Source organism: Heterocephalus glaber, unplaced genomic scaffold (genome assembly GCF_053883595.1).
Source record: "Heterocephalus glaber isolate CG9 unplaced genomic scaffold, H.glaber_assembly_v1.0 deba00001610, whole genome shotgun sequence".
Lineage (NCBI taxonomy): Eukaryota > Metazoa > Chordata > Mammalia > Rodentia > Bathyergidae > Heterocephalus > Heterocephalus glaber.
Window position 1 is genome coordinate 35,321,246 of NW_028258381.1, and position 24,650 is coordinate 35,345,895.

At 41.1% G+C, this 24,650-nt stretch overlaps 1 protein-coding gene and 2 pseudogenes across 9 annotated transcripts in view; all 3 read left to right on the top strand.

The window, feature by feature from the left end:
* Rnf216 (ring finger protein 216) overlaps positions 1–24,650 on the top strand; it is a 163,644-nt gene that overhangs the window by 60,500 nt on the left and 78,494 nt on the right. For all 8 annotated transcript variants that reach the window (XM_004840371.3, XM_004840375.3, XM_021254647.2 and 5 more), the window contains 4 exons: positions 2,617–2,667; positions 3,671–3,808; positions 16,118–16,266; positions 16,869–16,947. In XM_004840371.3, the coding sequence (XP_004840428.1) occupies positions 2,617–2,667; positions 3,671–3,808; positions 16,118–16,266; positions 16,869–16,947 (417 nt within the window). The remainder of the gene's footprint in view (positions 1–2,616; positions 2,668–3,670; positions 3,809–16,117; positions 16,267–16,868; positions 16,948–24,650) is intronic.
* LOC147822692 (UDP-N-acetylhexosamine pyrophosphorylase pseudogene) lies at positions 8,219–11,431 on the top strand (annotated as a pseudogene). The gene is made up of 2 exons (XR_015445515.1): positions 8,219–8,224; positions 8,297–11,431. The product of XR_015445515.1 is annotated as a UDP-N-acetylhexosamine pyrophosphorylase pseudogene (transcript).
* LOC147822693 (UDP-N-acetylhexosamine pyrophosphorylase pseudogene) lies at positions 12,944–13,794 on the top strand (annotated as a pseudogene).

A 24,650-nucleotide genomic window follows, 5' to 3' on the forward strand; every position in this document is an offset into this window, starting at 1 on the left:
CAGACAATTTCTCATGTGAATTAAATAACTTTTTTTTTTCCTCTGGTTCTGAAGATTGAACCCAGGGAGCACTGAGATACATCCTCAGTCCCCCACACACACATACACTTTTTTTTATTCCCCTGCCCTTTCTTAAAATTTTTATTTTGAGATAATCTCACTAAATTGCCCCAGCTGGCCTCAAATTTGGGATACTACTTCCTCAGCCTCCCATGTAGCTGGGATTACAGGTATGTGGCTCTGCACCCAACTGAAATGATTTTGGAGGAGGGAGGTTTTACCAGGGATCAAACTTAGGACCTTGCACTTACAAGGCAGGTATGGTGCCACTGAGCTAAATCCTCAGCCCTGAAATGATTATTTTTGAGCAGAGATGAAAGTCTAGATCTCAGGCAGACAGAATTTGAGGAAAGTTGTGATCCATCCATCCTTCACAGAATCATATTTGTTAATGTTCCTACCGATCTCATCACAAAAGTATTTAAAGAATTGGCAAACTGGTAGATATTAATCGTAGTCCTTATTCTTCATGTCCAAATTGTCCCATCTCTGGCCAGTGCCTCTGGCCCTTCAGGTTAGTCCCTCTATCCTGACCTCAGTAGTTCCTGACCTTGCTTTCTGGTGTGCCAAAGTGACTCAGATTCAACTTCTGCATTCTGTGACCTCGACTTAGAATCAACATTTTCTCTGAAACTGCTTTATTTTCTTTACTGGGAATTTTATGCTGAGATTTGTTTAAAACTTGGTTTATGGTTTGGGGTTTTTTTAACCCTTTCATTTTATGTTTGTAATTCTTGTTTTTTTTTTAATGCTAAAAATCTTGGTTCTTAATAATGTAATTCTTTTCAGATTATATCAAATTAAGAATGTAAACTTAAAATATATACATATAATTAGGTGTGGTGGCATGCATCTCTAACCCCAGCTATTCAGAAGGCTGAGGCAGGAGGGTGATTGTTTGAGCCCCCAAGTTTGAGGTCAACCTCAGCAACATACAGTAGTAAGACCCTGCCTTTTAAGAAAAAAAAAAGAAAAATAAAAATGAAAGAAAAAGAATACAAACTCAGAATATACTGTACTGTATTTTAAAGTCATTTGAAAGCTAGGTGTGGTGGTGCATGCCTATAATCCCAGCACCTGTGAGGCTGATACAGGAAGATCGCTGCAAGTTCAAGGCCAGCCTCAACTAGATAGGGAGATTGTCTCAAAAAAAAAAAAGTCATTTGATATGTCTGGTAATGCTAACTTGAAACATTAAGTCTGTTGATTTTTGCTTATTTTTGGCTTTTAGGGAATTAGCTTTTTGTTTTTTATCTTATTTATTAAAATAATTCTAAGGCCAGGGATTTAGCTCAGTGGCACCACGCCTGCCTGGCAAACGCAAGGTCCTGAGTTTGATTCCAGGTACCCAAAAATAAATAAATAAATAAAATAATTTTTGTTCTAAAGTCAAAACTATAAAATAGAATAAATAAATAAATAAAATAATTTTTGTTCTAAAGTCAAAACTATAAAATAGGAAATGTCGGGCCGGGGATTTAGCTCAATGATGCCACTGCCTGTCTCACAAGCGCAAGTTCCCGAGTTTGATCCCCAGTACCCCCATAAATAAATAAATAAATAAATAAGAAATGTCCACAGGAGGGCCAGGGATTTAGCTCAGTGGTTCTGCCACCTGCCGCGCAACCGCAAGGTCCTGAGTTCGATCCCCGGTACCAAAAAAAAAAAGAAATGTCCACAGGTCTAGTTTCTACCCTGTCCCTCCAACATGTTCTGTTATCCTCTCCATATTTAACCTTGCTACTTGTTTTTGGTTTATCTTTCATGTACAACCAAATATGTACATGTATTTTCTTATTTTCCTTTTTTTTGGGGGGGGGTCTCACTGTGTAGTTCAGGCTGGCCTGGAACTCCTGGCAATCATCCTGCCTCAGCCTCCCAAGTGCTGGGATTACAGGGATGCACCACTATGCCTGGCTCTGTATTTTCACTTATCCCCCTTTCTTATCCAAAAGGTAGCACACTTTTCTGCCCCTTCTTCTTTTCACTTCATTGGGTCCTGGTGATCATTTCCCAGCAGTTCGCAGAGATTTATGCCATTGTCTCCAGTACCAGAGGTTACTCACTTTTCCCATTGATGGGCATTCAGGGCTTTTCCCAGGTCTTTACTGTTGTGACTAGTGCTGTGATAAATAAGTGTGTGCATACACCGATTTAGGGTTCTGCCCCAGGTGTCTTTGGGCCAGATTCCCAAGAGACTGTTAATCCAGGCCAAGTCCCTCCCTCATGGTTGTGCTGTGTGTAATACACAGAAATGCTGTTGCCCTACAGGCTCGGCAGCAAAGTGTGTTGTCAAGCTTGGTTTTGGCCCATTTAGTCTTTCATTTGCTTTTGCTGTTCTTTGCTCTTCAGCAGTGTTCTGTGTATCAGTCTTCCCTTATTCTCTCTACATATTTATTCTCAGCTAACTTTTTAAACTACCAAACCATGTAACTGAGCAGATACCTACTAGTAATAGACTCACGTTGATGGAAGAAAACACTGAATGGTGTGTTGTCATCTTTACTGAATTTGTATCTGAAAGTGTGATTTTTGTTTTTGTTTTTTGTTCTTCAGCATGAAGACTTTTTGCTTGCCCTGCAGATGAATGAAGAACAGTATCAAAAGGTATCTGGGGGCGGTATTTTGGAGTCTCACCCAGTTGACTTCTCCAGGGTGCACTTAGGAACTTTTCCTTAATCTCACACTACCTTAGCATTTCAAAGGCAGACATTCTCTTTATAATCTCCTTCAGTCTACTGAGTTGGCAGCTCATCCAGCTTGCAGTCAGTAACATGAGCTAGTGTAGGCACTCTTAGTACCAGTGTGAGTCAGAGTTGAAAGGAAAATAGTGATGGAGATGTTCTTATTAAAGAACATCACTGGGAATCCACAGCATAGACTGTTAGGAGAAAGTTTAGAACTCAGAAAGCACTTTGGAGTTGAAAGAAAGTGCTGTATTTGGCCTTGGCCCAGTGCCTTTCTGAGCAGTGTCTGCTGGTATGCATTGTGGCCTTTCCAGCACAGGCAGGAACAGGCAGGGAACTGGATTCATCACTTCAGTGAATAAAGAGATTAAAGTCTGGTATGTTCCTTCAGGTTGCTGTTTTAGTTGGCTTCAGTAGTCCCTTAAAATAAAGCTTGGGCTGGGTTACAACTCCCTCACACTCCTGTGTCATAACAAAAAGAGCAAATCCAACTTTTGAAAGCTTTTAGATAACGTCTCCTGCCACTTACCCCTTACTTTTATAGTCATGTATAATAATACCTGATATTACTATAATACAGATATTATAGTTTCCCTAGTGTCATGGAATGGATGAGTGCAATGGGTTTATACAAAGAATTGCTCCAGAGAATACACAAAAAATGTGAAATGTTTGCTATCTTTAGCTATAGGCTATATAGGTTAATATATAACCTATATATATAGGTTGATGTTACACTGGCATCCTGAGCTGGGTTTCACTAGAAAAAAACTGCTCATTGCTGTTTCATGGCTCCTAGGGCTCACTTTTGTCCTCAGAGTGTGTATTTGGGGGCAGGAGGCCTATAGAGACATGAGATGTGTCCTCCACCGTACTCTAGTGTGGCATGTGGGGGGTTCACATGTATCTTTGGTGGCCCACAGGATGGCCAGTTGATCGAGTGCCGCTGCTGCTATGGGGAATTTCCATTTGAGGAGCTGACACAGTGTGCCGATGCTCACTTGTTCTGCAAAGAATGTCTCATCAGATATGCCCAGGAGGCAGTCTTTGGATCTGGAAGGGTAAGGACCTTGAACTAGCCATCTGTAGGCACCATTCACAGGCTCCATGGGGTCCACACATTTTCTAGTTGACATAGGATTCTGCTGATAAGCTCATGTGTGCCTGATCTAGTTGGTATGATTATGATAATTCTAACACACAGCAGGGTATTTTTCAGGGATTGGTGCAATTCTGCCATGCCCACATGTAAGGCCCCACAGGGCATCCACTTCATCACTCATCCTCCAGTTCATAGAATGATGTATGAATGAAGAGAGAGGACCTTCTGCCTGCTGGAGCCTGTGAGAATGCATTATTATTTTTATACATATTTTAAAGGATTTCATACTTGAGTTAGAATACACATATATTAAAGGAAGTATTTTATACAAGATTATATTTATCTCAAGTCAGTTTCTCTTTTTTAAAATACATATTCTTTATTAATGCCTGTTAATTTTCCAAAATACTGGGTTTCAGTGTGGTATTTTTATACATACGTATACTTTGATTGTATGTATTCCTCCATTACCCTCCCTTACACCACCTCCGTCCACCTCTTGTTCCCTTCCCCTTGTCTAATAATAGTCTCCCTTCTACTTTCATGTTATCTTTTTTGCATTCCACATATTAGGGGAAACATGCCATACTTCTCTTTCTGAGTCTGGCTTTTTTTTGCTACCAGGAATCAAACTCAGGGCCTCACACTGCCAGACAGGCACTGCACCACTGAGTACATCCCTGTCCCCTGGCTTATTTTTCTAAACATGATGATTTCTGTAAATGACATAATTTCATTCTCCTTTATGCTGAATAGTGCTCCATTATGTATGTATTCCATATTTTCTTTATCCACTCATCTGTTGATAGGTACCTAGGCTGGCTCCGTATCTTGGCTTTTGTGAATTGTGCCACACAAACATGAGTCTGCAAGTATCCTTTAATTCTTTTGGGAATATACCAAGAAATGATATACCTCAGTCATACAATAGCTCTATTTTTAGTTTTTTGAGAACCCTTCATACTGATTTCCATAGTAGCTCTATGCTACTGCTTTTATCTTGATGTCCCCTCATGCACTCTTAGGTGGGAGTTTTCAGAGGTAGCTCGATCTAGGGTGTGTGAGTATGATTAAGGGTGTGTGATACTGGGATTAAGGGTCCATATACTGAATTAGTCCTCTGATTGGTTTATCATAGTTCCGAGTGTGGGCAGTGGGAAGCCCCACCCTGGGTGTGGGTGGCACCTCTCAAAAGGCTTATAGCCTGGATGGGATAAAAGAGAAAAGGAGGGCCAGGGATTTAGCTCAGTGGTTTCACTTCCTGCTGCTCAAGGGCAAGGACCCAAGTTGGATCCCCGGTACCAAAAAAAAGAGAAAAGCAGACTTGCTGCTTGCTGCCTCTTGTCTGCTCTGCCATGCGCAGTTTCTCCTCTGTTGTGCCACTTGCCTTGGAGCCAGCCAACTCAGGGACTAAACCCTTTACAAACTGAGCTAGAATAAGCCTTCTCTCCTTTAACTCGTGGATGTCGGGTATTTTGTCTCAGCAACAAGCAGAGTAAGTAAGACACTGTGCTAATTTACATTCCCACCAGCAGTGTAGAAGAGTTCCTTTTCCCCACATCCTTGCCAGCATTTACTGTCTTTTGTATTCTTTATTTATTGGGGATCGAACTAGGGACCTTGTGCTTGCAAGGCAGGCGCTGGAACCACTGAGCTAAATCCCCGGCCCTGTCTTTTGTATGGCCCTGTCTTTTGTATTCTTAATGATGGCCATTCTGGTTGGGGTAAGATGGAATCTCAAGTTAGTTTTAATTTGCAGTTCTCTAAGGACTAAAGATGTTGAACATTTTTTCATACACTTATTAGCCGTTTGTACTACCTCTTTAGAGAAGTGTCTGGTCAATTCATTTGTCCATTTACTGATTGGATTGTTTGATTTTTTTACTGTTAAGTTTTTTGAGTTCTTTATATAGTCTAGCTATTAATCTGTTGGAAGAGTGGTTGAAAAAGATTTTCTCCATTCTGTAGGCTCTTTACTCTGTCAGTTGTTTCCTGAGGTGTGCAGAAACATTTCTTGACTCTATTATTTCCTGTGTTATTGGAGTTCTAGTCAAGAAATATTTGCGTGTGCCCATGGCTTTAAGTGTCTTCCCTATGTTTTCTTCTAGCAGTTTCAACATTTCAGGTCTTACACTTAGGTCTTTGATCCATTTTGAAGTGATTTTTGTACAAGGTAAGAGCGTTTCAATTTCAATAGTTTTAGTCTTCTGCATGTGGTTATTTAGTTTTCCTAACACTGTTTGATAAAGAGACTGTGTTTTCTCCAACATATGTTCTTGGCTCCTTGTCCATAATTAGATAGCTATAGTTGTGTGGGTTTGTTTCTGTGTCCTCACTTCTGGTCCATTGGTCTGTGTGTCTGTTTTTGATCCATTACCATGCTAGTTTTGTTACTATGGCTTTGTAATACAATTTGAAATTAAGTATTGTGATGCTTCCAACTTTGCTTTTTTGCTTTAGCTATTCTGAGTCTTTTGTGGTTCCATATGAATTTTAGGGTTGTTTTATCTAGTTCCATAAAGAATGTTTTTGGAATTTTGGTGGGGATTGCATTGAATCTCCATATCACTTTTGGTAATATGGACATTTTAACAACTTTAATTCCACCAGTCCATGAAAAGAGCTTTCTGTCTTCTAGTGTCTTCTTCAATTTCTTCAGAGGCCTGTAATTTTCATTGTAGAGATCTCTTCATGTCTTTGATTAGGGTGAATACTAGGTTTTGTTTGGCTTTGTTTTTAAGCTATTGTGAATGGAATTTTTTTCTGATTTCTTTCTCAACTAGTTCATTACTGGTGTGTAAAAGGCTTATGTCCTGCAAAGTCTGTTTCTCTTAATACCAGTATAAGACAATATAAAATGGAGTTTTATATGGTTTTACACCACTGCATTTGCAGTGGTGTTCTAGCAGCAATGGAAAACTAATCTGGTCATTTAGAACTCAGCTTTTTACATGTCACCAGTCATAAGACATCAGCATCATACACTTACTGGTTGTATACCAAGAAATTGTCATAAGTGCCCAATTTTAATCTAATCCCGAGACATACCCAAATTGAAACATTCTACAGAGTTATTGAACAGTTCTCTTCAAAAGTATCAAGATTGTGAAAGACCAAAAAATATTGAGAAACTATCCTGGAAGATATAGAGGAAAAACAAATTAAGCCTTGGGTTCTCCCACTCTACACTGAAAACACAGATCACCTCACACCTCACCCCAAAATGTGTGGGTATTTCTCCCTACCAGCAAGTAATCAGTTCTGCAGCAGACACCAGCTGAGCATCCTCTAAGTTCAGTTCAGACACTGTCTACTGGAGATAGTGTCATATTCCACAGATTGAGAAATCAGTCCTGAAGACTGTTCCCATTTCAGATGCTAGTTCAAAGTCTAGGCCTCTGAAACTTCTGACTTGACTGGCTACAAATTAGGATTCCCATCACCCACTCTGAGGGTGGGGGATGGTCAGGGTCTTGCTATGTAGCTCAGCTGGTCTTGAACTTGATAGATAGCCCAGACGGGCCTTGAACTCTTTAAGTTCTCCAGCCTTGGCCCCCTGAGTGCTGGGATTACAAGTGTGTGCCATCGTAAGTTCCTTGACTTATTCTTTAGGCTCAGTGAATTTGCTAAGCAGCTCACAGAACTCAGGGAAACACTTATTTACATTTGCTGGTTTATTATCAGGGATATTGTAAAGGAAACAAACAGCCACATAAAGAGATACACAGGGCTAGGTCTTGAGCTCAAGAGCCTCCATCCCAAAGAGAGGGAGCCACCTTCCTGTCATATACTCAGGTTCTTGCTCACCTTCCTATAAACCTCCATATGTTCAGCTATCTGAAGCTCTCTGACCCCTGTCCTTTGAGCTTGTATGGAGACATAGGCATAATTGAAGCATTACAACCTTTCACAAATGTAATTGGACAGAAAAAATGTGAGCTCATGGAAATGGACTAAGTGGGGAAACCCATCAGGACCTGTCTTCTTGGATTGTTCTTGAACTCTGTGCAGCATTTCTTCTTCCTAGGCTTAGGTGGGACACCCTCTATAATGGAGGTCTTAGCTGGGTGTAGTGGTGCACATCTGTAATCCCAGCACTTAGGAGGCTAAGGCAGGAGTATCACTGTGAGTTTGAGGCTAGTCTGGGCTACCCAGGGAATTCAAGGCCAGCCTGAACTACATAGTGAGACCCTGCCTCAAAATAAATAAATGAAAGAATGGGTCTTATGATCTGCTATCCCATAAGGCAGGTTTCTTTATAGCCGGGTTTAAGACAGAAAGGCAGAGAAGACTCAGTGTGGTGAAAGGAGCAGGGAGGCTGTGGCCAGCGCTGCCCTCATGCACCCCTCCCCTCCCTGCACACCCCTAGATGAAGGTATGTATTCTGACAATTTGAGATGCTGATGAGTGGCCTAGGCGAGGGAGCCGGAGCCAGGCAGAGCCTTAGTCATGCTGGGGGAGGTTCACGGGTACAAAAATCACACCTGCTTTCGAAGAGCTTAGCCACCAGACCGCTGTGAATGTTAATGACCTCAAACTTAGGTTGTCCAAATCTGGGCAAGAACACCTGCTGCAGTTATGGAATGAGTTGGAAGAAACCCAACAGGTGGAACTTTATGTGGAGCTCCAGGCCATGAACTTTGAGGAGCTGAATTTCTTTTTCCAAAAGGCTATTGAAAGATTTAACCAGTCTTCTCACCAAGAGGAGTAGATGCACAAATGAAACCTGTCCCTTGAGAGATATTGGCAGTGCTACTAGGGATTAAGGTCAGCTCCAGGCCTGGGCAAGTGAAGGGCTTTCCCAGATTTCTCAGAACAAAGTAGCAGTTCTCCTCCTAGCTGGTGGACAGGGGACAGACTTGGAGTTGCATATCCCAAGGAGATGTATAATGTTGGTTTACCATCCCATGAGACACTTTTTCAGGTTCAAGCAGAGCGTATACTGAAGTGACAAATGTTAGCTGAAAAATATTAAAACAACTAATGTGTCTCTCCATGGTATATTATGACCCATAGCAGAACAATGGAAGCGACAAAGGAGTTCTTCACAAGCTCAAGTACTTTGGTTTAAAAAAAGAGAATATAGGGGCCGGGGATTTAGCTCAGTGGTTCCGCTGTCTGCCTCCCAAGTGCAGGGTCCCAAGTTTGATCCCTGATACCAAAAAAAAATAGAGAGAATATAATCATTTTTCAGCAGGGAATGCTACCTGCTATGATTTTGTTGAGAAAATTATTCTGGAAGAGAAGAACAAAGTTTCTATGGCCCCGGGTGAAAATGGACGTCTAATTCAGGCTCTTGCAGCCCAGAATATTGTGGAGGATATGGAACAAAGAGGCATTTGGTGCATTCATATCTGTTGTGTGGACAATATATAGGTAAAAGCAGCAGACCCACAGTTTGTTGGATTTTGCATTCAGAAAGGAGCAGGCTGTGGGGCAAAGGTAGAAGAGAAGACAAACCCTACAGAACCAGTTGGAATGGTTTGCTGAGTGGATGGAGTGAACAAGGTGGTAGGATATAATGAAAATTCCCTGGCAACAACTCAGAAACAAAGCTCAGATGGACAACTGCTGTTCAGTGTGGACAACATTACCAGTCATTCCTTCACCATACCATTTCTTTTTCTTTTTTTTTTTTTCCTCATTAAGTTTATTGGTACATTTTCGGTATACCATACAGTTACATTCATCATTGGGATCTTGTACCTTTACATGAGTATCTTGGTTCTTATTTTATTCCCCTTCCCTTGCCCTCCCTTCACCCCCTCCACCCTTCCCTATTTGCAAAGACCTTGTTTCCATTTTTTTTCCTCTTATATTTTTTCCTTTCCCTTTTTTCCCTTCCCCTACCCCTCCTAATTCCCCTGCTCTTTTAGACCTTTTCTTCCTTTTACACAATATCAGTTATACATTTTTTTAAATTACGATATTAAGATTTAGGAGACATTACCACAGACTTTACAGAATTTAAAAGGATGTAGGAAGCATATTACAAAAATCTTTTTTGAAATAAATTTGACAACTTCTAAGAAGTAACTTGGAAGACAAATTAATGAAACTAACTCTGGAGGAAATATAAAATTTGAATAGCACCTATTACAGAAAGTATATTCCTGGCTTGAAAACCTACCTATATGGCAACAGCAGGCTCATAAATATTTTAACTGATAAATTATATCAAACAATTAAAGCAGAAAAAAGAAGGAACACTTCTCCCCTCATTTTAGGAACTCAACATTGTGCTAATCCTAAAACTGGATAAAGATAATAGAAGAAAAAAGAATGAACATAGATAGAAATTTGTTTAACAAAACAAACTATTGGTGGGTCAGGGATTTAGCTCAGTGGTTTCGTTGCCTGCTGCGCAAGCACAAGGACCGGAGTTCGATCCCTGATACAAAAAACAAACAAACAAACAAAAACTATTGGAAGTCAGATCTGGCAGGATGTAGAAAGTGGTTTTGTTATAGGGATGGCAGTGTTGGTTCAGCATTGGAAGATCCACCCCCAAAAGTCATCATTTTAACAGAGGAAAGGCAAAGGCCATATGATCCTGTCACTAGTTGGAGGAAAAGTATTGGACTAAATTCTACCTCTGTTCATGGTAAAAGCTATCAGGAGCTTAGAAGTAGAACAGAAACTTCTCAACAGATTAAAGACATGTACTCCATACTTCCAGCAAGAATGCCTTATATGAATGCAGAAGATACAATGCTTTCTCCTTAAGGTGGGGAACAAGGGCAGATATGCTTACTCTTTATCTGTCCATTAAACTTTGAAACCTAGTCCCCACCAAAATAGTCTGGCAATAAAATGACACAATTAGGATAGGATTGGCATGGCAGAAGCAAAATCTTTATATGTAGATGAAATGATCATCTCCAGAGAAAATACTAAGAAATCTCTAGGAGCCCCTAGAACTTGTACTTGAATTTAGCAGGATTAGAAAACACAAGGTATATATAAAAATTCAGGTCACTGTATACTTGCTATAAATAAAGAATTGGATATTGAAATTTAAAAATTATGTAGGAGTACGAAGGACCTAGAAAAGTTAAAAGCAAAAACAACAGTGTTGGAAGACGTTTAGTACCTAATTTTAAGACTTCTTCTAAAGCTACAGTAATCAAGGCAGTGTTGGTGTAAGGAAAGATATATAGATCATTTGAATAAAACAGAGAATGTAGAAATAGAACCACACATATATGGTCCACTGAGTTTTGAAAGATTATTTAACATTAGCATTTTATAGAATATAAATTCAATTCAAGAGCCGAGAAAGAGATAATGTTTTCAGCAAACGTCACTAGAACACCTGGTATCCGTATATAAAAAATGAACCTCAACCCTTTTTTTCCATACATGAAAATAACTTGAAGGGATCTGTGAACCTAAATAAGAAAGCCTAAAAAGTATAAAACTTTAAGAAGAAATTATAAGGGAAAATATTTATGAATTCAGGGTAGGCAAGAACTACCTAGAATACAAAAAACATGATGTATAAAAGAAAAAAATTGATAAATGAGATTCCATCAAAATTTAGAACTTTAAATGACATCATTAAAATGAAAAGTAGTCCTTAAACAGACCATATTTACAATGCATATAACCTATGACCAGAATATATAAAGAATTCTTAGAGCTCATTAATAGACAACCCAATTAAAAAGTAGACATAAGAAGATGATAAATAGCCAGTATAGCACAAGGAATGGTGTGCAACTCTAGAATCAGAAAAATACTAATCGGTACAATAATCAGATTGAATTATACACTCATTAGGGAGATGAAGTTAAAAGTTTTAAAAGCCTTGTCATGACTTTTTCTTTTGGTTGGATTCTCCCCCTTTGTGTTTAATTTGTCACGCCCAATGGATTCATTCTGCTGGGTTTCCTGGGGTTGTGATCCTCATTGTCTTTTCCTAGGGTATTGTCTAAAATTTTTTGGAGTGCCGGTTTGGTATTCATGAAGTTCCTGAGGTGCTTTTTGTCACAAAAGTATCTTACTTCTCCATCCATTTTGAAAGATAGTTTTGCAGGGTACATCAATCTGGGTTGGAGGCTGTTTTCCTTCAGGGCTTGAAATACATCACTCCAAGCTCTTCTTGCCTTGAGGGTTTGCCTTGAGAAGTTTGCTGTGATTCTAATGGGCTTTCCTTTGTATGTGATTTGTTTCTTTTCTCTCACTGCTTATAGAATTTTATTCTTCTGTTGGATTTCTGGAATCCTGTTATATGCCTATGTGTAGATTTTTTTTGATTAAGGCTAGCTGGAGTCCTATATGCCTCACTTATCTGTATGTCAAGTTCTTTTCCCCTCCTTGGGAAGTTTTCTGCCATCACTTCTGTGAACAGTTTTTTTATGTCATCTGCACTCTCTCGTGTTTCTTCATTGACTCCAGTCAGTCTTATGTTATTCTTCTTTGCATCGTCTAGCAGCTGCTGGATTGATTTCTCATGTTCCCTTACAATTTTAAAGCAATTTTTCTTTTCCTGTTCACTAATTGCAATCTTATCTTCTGTATGTGAAATTCTATCCTCATATTGGTTCATTCTGCTGCACAGACTTTTGATGGAGTTTTTAATCTCTTGGAAATCTGTTTGCATCTGTTTTATGGATTCCATTTGTTTCCTGTGTTGGGATTCCATCATGTTCCTCAGATCCTCTATTTTTTTATCTATGTCCTCTCTAGATTTATTAATCATGTCTTGCACCATGAGCAAAATCTTTGCTGTTATCTGAGTAATTATTTCTGATTTCATTTTTCCCAGATCCTCTTTTGTTGCCAATTCAGAGAGTCCAGGTGGTTGAGTATCAGATTGTTCTGTCTCATTTCCCTTTGGGGTTGCTGTAGGTGATCCAGAAGTCTGTTTTTGAGACTTGTTTACGTGTCTTCTCATTTCCACGGGAGGGGGTGCTTCTGGCGCCCATGCGGCTCACCTTCTCTGCCCTAGGAGCTTGGAATGGCAGCGGGGGAGCTTCCTTCCAGGTTCTGGGACCAGCTCAGCTTCTCTATCTTAGGAGCCTGGGATGGAGGCGGGGAGCTTCCTTCCAGGTGCTGGGACTGGCTGAGCTTCTCTGCCTAGGAGCCTGGGATGGAGGTCTCCCCTTTTTTTATATTGACAGCTTTGTACAAAGCAAGCTTTTTGCCTAGCCACCATAGTCTCCTATGTAAGGTCTGAAGCTTTATGGGATTTAAGCATGTATTATAGTGTTACACTAGTTACAGTGTTTATTTATCAGCTTTCTCATTGGTGGGAAAAAATAACTGATATCCATAAATAAAGGAAGAGAGGTTTAATTTGGTTTAGGTTTTGGGGTTTTAGTCCATGGTCAGCTGGCTTTAAGGCTGAAATGGCACTGTGGAAAGACATGGCAGGGGAAAGCTACTTACTTTGTGGCAGCCAGAAAGCAGAGAGAGAAGGGGGACCATACCATTTCTGAGAGGTGTTGTCAATGTTTATGAACCTTAGCTATAGGAGGTAGCTCAAAAGAAGATTCTGTATGTGAATTCCCAGGGGGAGTTAATTAAGCCAAACAAGCCAAACAGAATAAAGATGGAAAAATTTTATCTTTGACATCTTTCGGTTTGCAAAGAAGTGTGTGGTATATGAAGTATCCCAGGAAGATGAGTTTTCCCCACTAAAGAATGGAAACAGTCAGAATGGGAAGGACAACTCTACAACTGGAAGGCATGCTTTGATGTCCCCTCACCATTACTGGGTCCTCAGTGTGGGGGACCACTTCATAGATGAAAATGGTTCTTGCCTTCCAGCAATTCCCTGCTTGAAGGATACCAATAATGTACCAATCCAGTGTGAACTCTCTCCCCTTAAACTCCTATACTGGAGAAGGACTAGAAAGTTTTGTGGCATATAAAGATTTCTATGCACCTTTAATCATTTATGGGAATGGAGTCCATGAGCCAGTGAAAAATGGTATATGAGTTGTATACCAAGTTCTGCCACAACAGGGGATAACTTATCATTTTTGATAGACCAACTGTGAACCTTACAGGACCTCTCCTGGAACACTGAACTTGGAATATTCACAGGGCTTCATTTTGCTTGCTGAACTCTTAGAACAACTACAAACTTCCCACGATCTAGATGACTATACCTCAGATAGCATTTTTATGATTCTCGGTTCATTAAAGGTCTTATTTATATTTTTCAGTTGTCTGGTTTACTTCCAAGTCAAGAAAAACATTGGCCATCTAGGAAATTTCTTATACCTCAAGTATAGTCCGGATGTTCAACATCACTTTACTTGGAGCTGGAAGCTTTTGTTTTTGAAGCTGTACATAGTAATATGTCGCTGTACGTGTCAGAAGGTTTCTTTATTTGTTTTTGTTTGTTTTACTTTATTAAGCATTAAACTTTTTAAGAAAATACTTGGACAGTAAAATAAACTTACCTTCTTGTCTCTGGAAGAAAAAAAGAGTAGGGAAAGATTACAGTATATTTTTAGTTTCTGTAACCAGCCCTGCAGAAGAGAAATTCTGGTTTCTGTAGCCTGCCTTAGGGAGGAAAAAAAGCAGGTGAAAGGAGAACAGGAGAAGGTCAGAGAGAGACACAGACAGACAGACAGACGAGAGACAGAGTGACAGAGACTGAGACTGTTTTCTGAGGCTAACCCACCTCAACATTATAACAAAAGACTGCCAAGTCTAGTGTTCACGTTTTTCACTCTAAAATTGTTTTGAAACTGCTTCAGAAACTAAGGACCAAAGGCCACATACTTTAACATTATTATTCCAGTCATTTAGGAAATAACAAGAGCCATTGGAATCATAAGCCAGGAAATATGGATGAAAACCAAAATATATCAGTCATAATATCACACTGACACAAGTTGCAAGAGACAAAGGAGACATAGCAGCTAGATGCCACATGGGATAGTAGCATGTGGGAAAAGACATTAATGGAAAACTTTCAATCCAAATAAAGACTGTGGCTTAGTGAATAGGATTGCACCATTGTTAACGTTGGGTTTTGATTAAATGTGCTATGGTTTCTTGAGACATTAACATCAGGAGGAACTGGATAAAGAGAATTTGGGAACTCTACTATTTTTGCAACTTTTATAAATCTCATAGTACAGTATTTCAAAGTATAAAAAGATTTTGTTTTTCAAAAAGAATGACCTTGGATTTTGCCAGAGAGCATTGGACCTTGGACCTTCCACTTACTGTCTGAGTGACCTTGAGCAAATTAGTTAAATCCTAAGCCTCTTCCTTTTTAGAATAGAGACACTCATTGGATTGTTGTGACCATTAAAAGAGATTGTATGTTGAAGGAACTATAGATTTTAGCTGTTATTTTTAAGATACATTTCTCCATGTGTTTAGTGTTTTATCTTTCTGATAGAAGTGTTCTTCAGGGCCAGGGATTTAGCTCAGTGGTTCTGCCACCTGCTTGGCAAGCTCAAGGTCCCGAGTTCTATCCCTGGTACCAAAATAAATAAATAAATAAATAAAATAATAATAATAATAAAGATGTGTTCTTCAAATGTCTGGCAGGTTTTGTTTGTATTAAAGAGCATTTGGAAGCTGTTTAAGTAGTGAGGTTTAGAGGCTGGTGAATCTGACTCTAGGTGCCCAGATGGCCAGTGAGTGCTTTGTGTTGTAAACCCCAGATGATAGTCTTAGGTCTTTTTGCTGGGTTCAGGTATGAATCCTGCCAATAGGTATGAGCCCATCTTCCTGGATTCTGGAGCTGGGTGGGAGGCTATTCACTGTACAGCTTTCACTCACCCTGACTTCAGGCCACACCTCAGCTCTCCCTTCCCCAGCTGGTTCCCTTTTGGTCCAGCTATTCCTGAATTTTTGTCCTTTCTCCAGGAGTCTGCTGATTGTGCCGGAGGGGTAATAACTGTCTCATTTGTTGTTTATTCATGTCATTTCCCACCCTGTCCCCCTACTCAGCTGTCTTCCTAGGGGCTCTCTAGCTTTCCGGGATCTGGAGAGGGAAGCAGCTCCTTCTCAGTGGCTTCTCATTTTCAGACACAGGGCTGAGGCCTTTTTCCTCCAGTCCTCTGAGCAGTGTACCATCCTTCCCGCCTTCATGGATTGTGGTTTGGACTGCTAGAGGTCCTGTAACGTATCACCTTGGACTCTGTTTTGTCTCATGGTTTCCTTGTTTGGGATGTGATTTCTCAAAAAAAGAGGTCACAGAGAGATCTTTGCCACCTCAGAATCTTACTGCTCTTTGCCTCCCATTGAGAGGTCCATTTAACCTCTGAGGCTTTTCATTCCCTTGTTATTTTAGTCAGAGCTCAGCTGCATGGAAGGCAGCTGCACATGTTCCTTCCCAACCAGTGAGCTGGAGAAGGTGCTTCCACAGACCATCCTGTACAAATACTACGAGCGAAAAGCCGAAGAGGAGGTCGCTGCAGCCTATGCTGATGAGCTTGTCAGGTGAGTTCACAGAGTCTCCCCAGTGTGAAGACTGCCTGGATGCTTTGTTTGGGTGAAGACAATTCTTTAAGAATGCTACATCCTGCAGGTTTTCTGGCATTTACTAAGAAATAAGATAGTTAATTTTATTAACAGAAAAATCTATAGATTGAGTCTTTTATCTACGTGCCTTGCTACCTCCTCATATACTGGCCTATGAGTACAATCATTGTACCCTGAGTTAGAGATAAAATGACTTGGGCAAGGAATTCTCATAAAGGTTGGGATATATTTATTGAGGGACTGGCACTGAGTAAGGACCTAGAATGGCACCTGTGTGTCCTGGAAAGAACCAGTACAGAGAAGAGGCTCGGTTCATGTTCTATACAAACTGAGGAATAAAAATCCAGTTTTGTTTTGTTTTTCTGGTACTGGGGATCAAACTCAGGACCTCACACTTGTGAGGCAGGTACAGTGCCACTGAGCTAAATTCCTGGCCCCTAAAAATCCAGTATTGCTGTCTAGTTTAGAACTCCCTCTTAGTAGGAACTTTCATGCTGAAAGACTTCATGCTTAGTAGGCATTCATGCTGAGTCCTGCTGCTTCTGCTGTTTTGTCTCCAGGTGCCCCTCCTGCAGCTTTCCTGCTCTGTTGGACAGTGATGTGAAGAGGTTCAGCTGTCCTAACCCTCGTTGCCGGAAGGTAAGAAGGCAGTATCTTTCTGCACATATATTTGAATTCTGGTATTATGGGCAACCCTGATGGCCATTGTGTATCTGCATGCTGATACATGAGAAAATTTGACTGCTCTTGTTTTCGTGAAAGCAGAGGTCGGTACTTTGTGGTGGTGGTTGACATGGTTGCAGAGAGGGGGCCAGTTCTAGATTTTCTGTGACAAAGCTCTGAATCCCAGTTTTATGTCTTCTACATGCAAAGACAAATGCTGTCATACCCATTGTGAAGTATTCTGTTTTTCTTCACTGAATCTTCAATTTTCTTCTTGCCCTTTTCCTTACCTTCTGCTCAAATGCTAGCCCCCACCCCCACTCACATGCAAACTTCTTGCCATTCTCAAAGTCAAAGCAACACTCCTTTAGCTAAAGAATTAGGCAGCACAGTAGCCTCTCTCTCGTGTCTGGTAGGTTTTCCATGTGACTGTTCTTAGAACTCATTGTATCAGGTGAGACCAGAGCCATCTAGTCACCTTACTGCTACAGATCTTTCTTCCCTTTAACTAGGTTCCCATTCTGTGAGCTAAAAGTGTCTTCAAATTTGTCATTTGTAAGCCACTTCAGAGTTTTTAGTGAATATTGGCATCCACCTAGGCAAATGTGGCTTAGGCCCTTTTCCTAAAACCGTATAATCAGAACTGAACATTGCAGTATTTTGTAGAGGAAAGAAATTGAGGTATATATTGGAAAAGAAGGAAGAAACTAAAGTAGTAAACTGAAACTTTACCCCTTTTGATTTCAACATTAATATTTCTGTGTGAAACCTGTGTTCTCACATCTGATGAGGTCGTTTGATCATCTGTCTCTACCCTACCCAGGCTGTGGGGAGTGGTAACAGTTGTCCTCATGGTATCTAGCATACTTGAACTAAGAAAGCGTAGTAACTGACTGACCTTGTGTGTATGTGGAGTGTGTCAGGCACTGAAATGCCTGGGAAGGTGATATCTGAACTGAAATGCAGAGGAAAGAGGGAAAGGATGGGAGATGGCATGAAAATGGAAAAATGTTCCAACCCAAAGAAGCAGAAGCAGCCTGGACCACTGACTGGTAGCAGAGTTACAAAGGAGGCTCGGGAGCTGGGTGTGTGCAGGGCCCTGAAGCCACTCTGAGAGGGAGAGGTAAATACCAAGACCTGTTTGGCTGCTCGGTAGTCCAAATGAGAAGGGTACATTGCTGCCAGCTCCTCAGGGGTCTCTATGTATTGGGTGGAAAGCTGAAAACTACATTTCCTGGTAGGATTCAGTAATGCGGTCCAGGGAGAGTACTGATACTCTATTTGGAAGCCTAAAGAGAAAGGGAGTCCCGTTATACTCCAGAGACATTGAGAAACAGCAGGAGGGTATGCCCAAATCTGAGACAGTGCCCAGTGAGTATGTAGAACATCAGCTTGGGTTGTCTGTGGGAGCTTCTAGTGACATCAAAGACCCCAGGTAGGAACACCAAATACTCCTCTTCCTGTCTGTGGAGGAATATACATGCCTAGGTGAAATTGGAAATAGCCATTTTGTTTCTTTTGGCCAGTGAAATGTGGGTGTGAATAGATTACTTCCAGAGAAAAAACAAGAATAAATGCAGCAGTGGAACTAGCATACACTCACTCACTGTTGCCTTCCCCAAGCTCAGTGCAGAATAGGCAGTAGGAAATTCCTAAATTCCTGCTTCTCTCTGGAGAGGGAAAGAGCGTGAAACTAGCATTCTAGCTTTTCAGGATCCTGCCCAAGACAGAACAGGATCTGGTAGTCTGCATGTCTTTGTGTCACTGAGAACAAAGAATGTCATGCAGCTTATGCTCCTCCAGAGGAGCCAGGGTATAGTAGACAGAGCCCAGTATACTTCAGAAGCCTCTCCCCTGGGTGATAGGAAAAGGAAGAGAAGAATGGATCATGTGTCCAGTGTTCCAGCTTCCCCAGGGCTGCCCAAGGGACTAGTTTCTGTCTTGCCCAACTGGGAGTACTGATTGGACTCAGCATACTCTAGAGGCCTGGGGCTACTGAGACCAAAAAACAAAAACACTGACAGCAACTCCAGAGACCCAGCAGTACCTCGGACCAGACAGGAGAAGAAGCAAGAGGTTACATACTCAGGAGGGCTGCAAAACCTCTCTAACTGGGAATTTCCATGCACAGACTCAGAAAAGACACATTCATAGGAAAGGCTTGAGAGGCCCCCAGAATCTCAACGATTGGTGAAAGTCTTTCCCTGTACAAAGCTATTCTGTAAGGACTGGGAGGGGTGACTCTTTTTCCAAATATGTAGATCCAAACATAAAAGTAACAAGGCCCGCACACACAAAAAGATCCAATCAAAGGAATGAAATACTTACCTAGAAACCAACCCTGAAGAAATGGATGTGTATGAGTTCCTGACAAAAGATTTGAAATAACAATCATGAAAACAGTCAAAAAGCTTGAGAAACTATTGCATGAAGAGAATCAGGACATCAACAAAGAGAAAAAAATTTTTTTTTTAAATTCTGGAGCTAAATACAAAAACTGAAATGAAAAACACCCTAGAAGGATTCAGCAGACTTAAAGCCGAAGAATCAGTAAACTGAAAGTAGTTCATTTGAAATTATCCAGCCCGGGGAGCAAAAATTAAAAGAATGAGTATGAAGAAAGCCTAAGGGACTTAACAGTGGTTATCAGGTAGACCATTACACACACTTTGGGAGTGTGAGAAGAGGAAGAGGGAGGAGTGGCCAAAAGCTTATTTGAAGAAGCAGTGGCTGTGAGCTTACAAAACTGGGGAAGAAAATGGACATTAAGATTTAAGAAGCCCAGTAGATCACCAACTAAGATGAACCAAAGAAGCTGGGCGTGCTGGCACATGCTTCTAAATCCCAGCATTTGGGAAGCTGAGACAGGAGGATTGCTGTGAGTTCAAGACCAACCTGGCTACATAGTGTGTGCAAGGCTAGCCCGAAGTACATAGTAAGACCCTATCTCCAAAAAAAGACCAAGAAGATAAGATGAACCAAGGAAGACTACACCAAGGCATATATTCCAGTTTGCTACATCTGCAGATTTTGGTGTTGTGTGGGGGGTGTCCTGGATCCAGTTACCCTGGATATGAATGAATGACTGTTTATCCACCCAAAATTGGTATACCCAAATAAATGAGGCAAATCTTGAACTGAAAGGAGAAATAGATAACAACACAAAAACAGGATTTTTTAGTGTCACATTTTCATTAATGGTAGAAAAACCAGAGGAAAGAGTAATAAGGAAACAGCTGACCTCACCAACACTAAGACCAAAAGGAGCTAATATGCATATACAGAACTTTCTACCTCACAGGAGCAGAAGACATACTCTTCTCAAGCACAGGGGGAATTTTCCAGTATAAAGAATTAGATCACACAGATGTTAGATATTGGTCCTACAGCTGTAAGAAGATTGACATCTAATTACATATTTTATCCTCCTCACCATGAAATGAAACTAGAAATCACTAGCGGCAAGAAAATGGAAAAATTCACAAATATGTGGAAACTAAACAGCAAACTGGGAAGCTTTTCTGCTGAGATCAGAAGCTAGGTAAGGGTGCCATGATGTAGCATTCCTATGCTAGAACAGATAGCCAAGGTATCAGCTTCTGAAGAAGAAAGGCTTGTTTGGCCCAGGCTCTGGAGGCCCTTCCATGATCATTTGTTGACCCCATTGTTCTGGGCCTGTTGTACCTCATGCCAGGAGTGCAAGGCAGAGCAAACCAGTTGCTGTGTGGCCAGGAAGCAAAAAAGAAAAAAGACTGTTCCAAGTCCCTTTGAAGGCACATGCCTGCCAGTGACCTAGGGGCCTCTCTGAGGACAAGCCCTTTAATACCCAGGTCTTTAGGGAACAAAGGCCAGACTGCAGCACCCCCTCTTGCCTCTTCTGTTCAGCATAGTACTGGAAGCCCTAACTGGAGCAGTCAGGCAAGAAAAACAGAAAATGCCCATACCAGAAAGTAAGAGAGAGAATCATCTGTTCACTGATAGCCTGATTTGTGTGTGTGTGTCTTTTTTTGATGTTGAGGATTGAATCCAGGGCCTCACACGTGCTAGGTAAATGTTCTACCACTGAGCTATAGCCCTAGCCCTGACCTGGTCTTATGTGTAAAAAACTAAATTTTCCACAAAATAGCTGTTAGAGATGACAAACTCAACAAAGGTGTAGGATACAAAACCAGCAGATCAGAAATCAGCCATGTTTTTATATAGTAACAATGAACAAATCAGAAAGGAAATTGAGTCCAATTTATAATAGCATCAAAAATAAAATTCTTAGGAATAAACTTAACCAAAGGTGGAGGAAAAACTTGTGCACTGAAAATTACAAAACACAGCAGAAAATAACTGAAGAAGCTACATATAAATGGAGAGACAACTGATGTGTATGAATTAAAAGGCTTATATTAAGATGTCCATATGCCCCAGGGTTGTCTACTGATTCAGTGCTGTTATCAAAATCCCAGCGTTCTTTGTAGAAGTAGAAAAAAATAGTCCTAAAACTCAAATGGAACCACAAAGGACCCCAAAGAACAGAAACAATCTGAAGAAGAAAACTGGAGGCCTCACACTTCCCTGACTTCACAGCATATTACAAAGTTATAGTAATTTTTTTTTTTTCGTACCGGGGATCGAACTCAGTACCTGGAGCTTGCAAGGCAGGCGTCGGAACCACTGAGCTAAATCCCTGGGCCCGTAGTAATCAAAACAATATGGTATGGGGCCGGGGATTTAGCTCAGTGGTTCCATTGCCTGCCTCGCAAGCGCAAGGACCTGAGTTTGATCCCCAGTACCAAAACAAAAAACAAAAAAAACAATATGGTACTTTCATAAGCACATATAGATCGATGGGACATAATAGAGAACTCAGCAGTCAGTCCGCACCCTGAGACTCAGCTGAGTTTCCACAATACACACCGAGGAAAGGACCATCTTGGGAAAGCTGGATGTGCACCTGCAAAAGAATGAAATTGGACCACGTGTCATACTGTCCATAACAACCAACTCAAGGTGGACTAAAATCTTAAACCTTAGACCTAAAACCATAAAGCTCTTAGGCGAAAGCTTTGGGGAAATTTTCATAACATTAATCTTATCCTTGATTTCGAGTATGACACCAAAAACAAAAACAGACAACTGGGACTGTATCAAACTAAAAAGCTGTGTGCAGCAAGGGAAACAGTCAGTGAAAAGGCAGCCTGGGGGAAGGAATTAAAATCCTCTGAGATCTCAGAAGGCATCCTCTGTGCTCAGTGCAGCACTGTTCACAGCAGAAACAATAGTTCCATGGTTGAGTGGGTAAAAATGTGGTGTTCCTGTATAATAGGATAGTATTTGGCCTTAGAAATGAAGGACATCCTGTCAGTGAGACAACACAGGTGAAGCTTGAGGGTATCACACTGAGTGAAATTTGAAGTCACAGAAGGACAAGCACTGCCTGCTTTCCACTCATGTAGTTAAAGTAGTCAGAGAAAGAAGCAGAAAGAGGGCAGGTAGAGGGGAATGGACAGTTACTGTGTAAGAGTAGTTTCAGTCAGGCAAGATCAAAAGTTGTAAGTATCTGCCATACAGCTTTTTTTTTTTTTTTTTTGTACTGGGGATCGAACTCGGGACTTTGCACTTGCGAGGCAGGTGGCGGAACCACTGAGCTAAATCCCCGGCCCCTGCCATACAGCATTTTGTTTACAGATACAGTACTTTATTCTTAAAACTTTGTCAGTGGGGTAGATTCAGTGCTGTTTTTATCACAAGTTTTTTTTTAAAGTTCCACTTTCTGTTCCCCTTGCCAAGATGAACATGCACCATGAACAAGAAATGTCCTTGGTACCACTAAGATTCAAATTTGTTCCAACAGCATAACCTGACGAATGCGGATCCTAATGAAATTGGAGAAGAGGAGCAGGGTTGGAGGGATAACAGGCTGCTTGTGGATAGAACAAGGGCCAAATGACTCCTCTGCTTTAGGCCACCATACAAATAGATGTTGCTTTTCACAAAACCAGAAATAGAACCAACAGTATTTCAGGAAGTAAAATTAATTTTGCCTCAGACATGCTGACATTTCAGGGTGAAGCTATCCCGTCTGTCTCTGTGTCTTCCCAATGCCCGCCACGTAGTAGGAAGACTCAGTGAGTATTTGCTAAGTGAATAGAGGTTCAGGGTGTGGAGTGGTGTAGGTTAGGTTGGAGGAGGAGCTTAGGTCTGAAGTAAGAAGCAATGAAAGGAGAAGACAGAGCAAGAATCTACCAGGGGGCCAGGGATTTAGCTCAGTGGTTCCGACGCCTGCCTTGCAAGCGCAAGGACCCAAGTTTGATCCCCGGTACCGAAAAAAAGATAGCAAATGCCTTGGAAAGGTATGGAAAATTCTTTCTTTCCCTGGGATTTAGCTCAGTGGTTCCACTGCCTGCCTTACAAGCTCCAGGTACTGAGTTCGATCCCCAGTACAAAAAAAAAAAGAATCTAGCAGGGAGGTTGTTGCTTAGAAATGAAGGGTTGTCCTTCTTGAGTTACATGTGTCCTTCTACTTATTCACAGCTTCTTAGGCCCTTTCAGTAGTGTTCACAGCAAGGAATGCCTTACAGATGCTGTCAAGTACAGGACCCTGGGCTTCAGAACTTGACTTTGACCTGCAGATAATGATAATCACTTCTCAGCTTCCATTCTGCTGTTAGGGTAAGGTCTGTGTGCTCCCTTCTGTGTGCACTGTGGAACGCATCAACACTAGGTGGCACTGCTGCTCCATGACTAAACCGCTCTCTCCCCTGGGGTGTTTTCAAAAGTGAATGTGTCAGCACAACTGTCTTGCAAACAGAATTGACAGAATTCTTTCAGGATTAGTGCTAAAGCCAAGCACTACATGCATTCAGAATGTAGCATCAAAGATGGCAGTGTTGTTAGGGCGTCTGGTTTTTCCTTTTTACTTACACAGATTCTCTTTGTGACGTTCCTTGCTTCAGCAAGATGGCTAAAGCATGGTTAATCCTTAAAGATTCCACATGTTTAAGAAATGAGCCATGAGCTAATTTTGGCCTAAGAGTGAGGGCATCTGTTGTCTCATTGCAGTCTTTGCCAGTAATCTAAACTCATTGAATTTCCAGGAACTTGTCACTCTGAGATGAGCTGTTTATATTAATGCATTATCTGGAGGAGGGCTTGGTGCCTGGAATCCCTGGAGAATAGATGCTGTATCTCCGATGTGAAATGGAGCAATGCCCTGTTTCGTTGATTTGATGAAATGCGTCGTCCAGGCCCTTGGCTCCTGCATATGTCCTCAGATAAAGCAGTCCTCAGTTTATCTTCAGTGTGCTGCTTTCAGGAATGAACTGGCTGTATTTGGTGTGGGACGAAACAGTGATAGATTTGAGGGATTTTGAGACGGAGAGTTGAAAACAATGCTTCTGGAATATTTATTCTTAGAGGCAGACGTTTCCTTATTGTATTTCTTTCTACCTTCCTAGAGCCATAAATTTGCTCTGTAAATTGAGCAGTATGTCAGTAGAGCTTTTTGGGAAGTTAACTGGGGTCTTGAGGTGAAGGTTTAGGAGTACTCAGAAGGCAAGTGTTAGGAAAGAGGGCCCGTCAGGTAGGGCGAGTTTCATCAAAATGACCATGAAGAACATCTGCGAATACTGTCTGTGTAGCCACTGTCTTTTCCCAAGGTCATTTGTGTTTGTTCTTTTTGCCTTTCC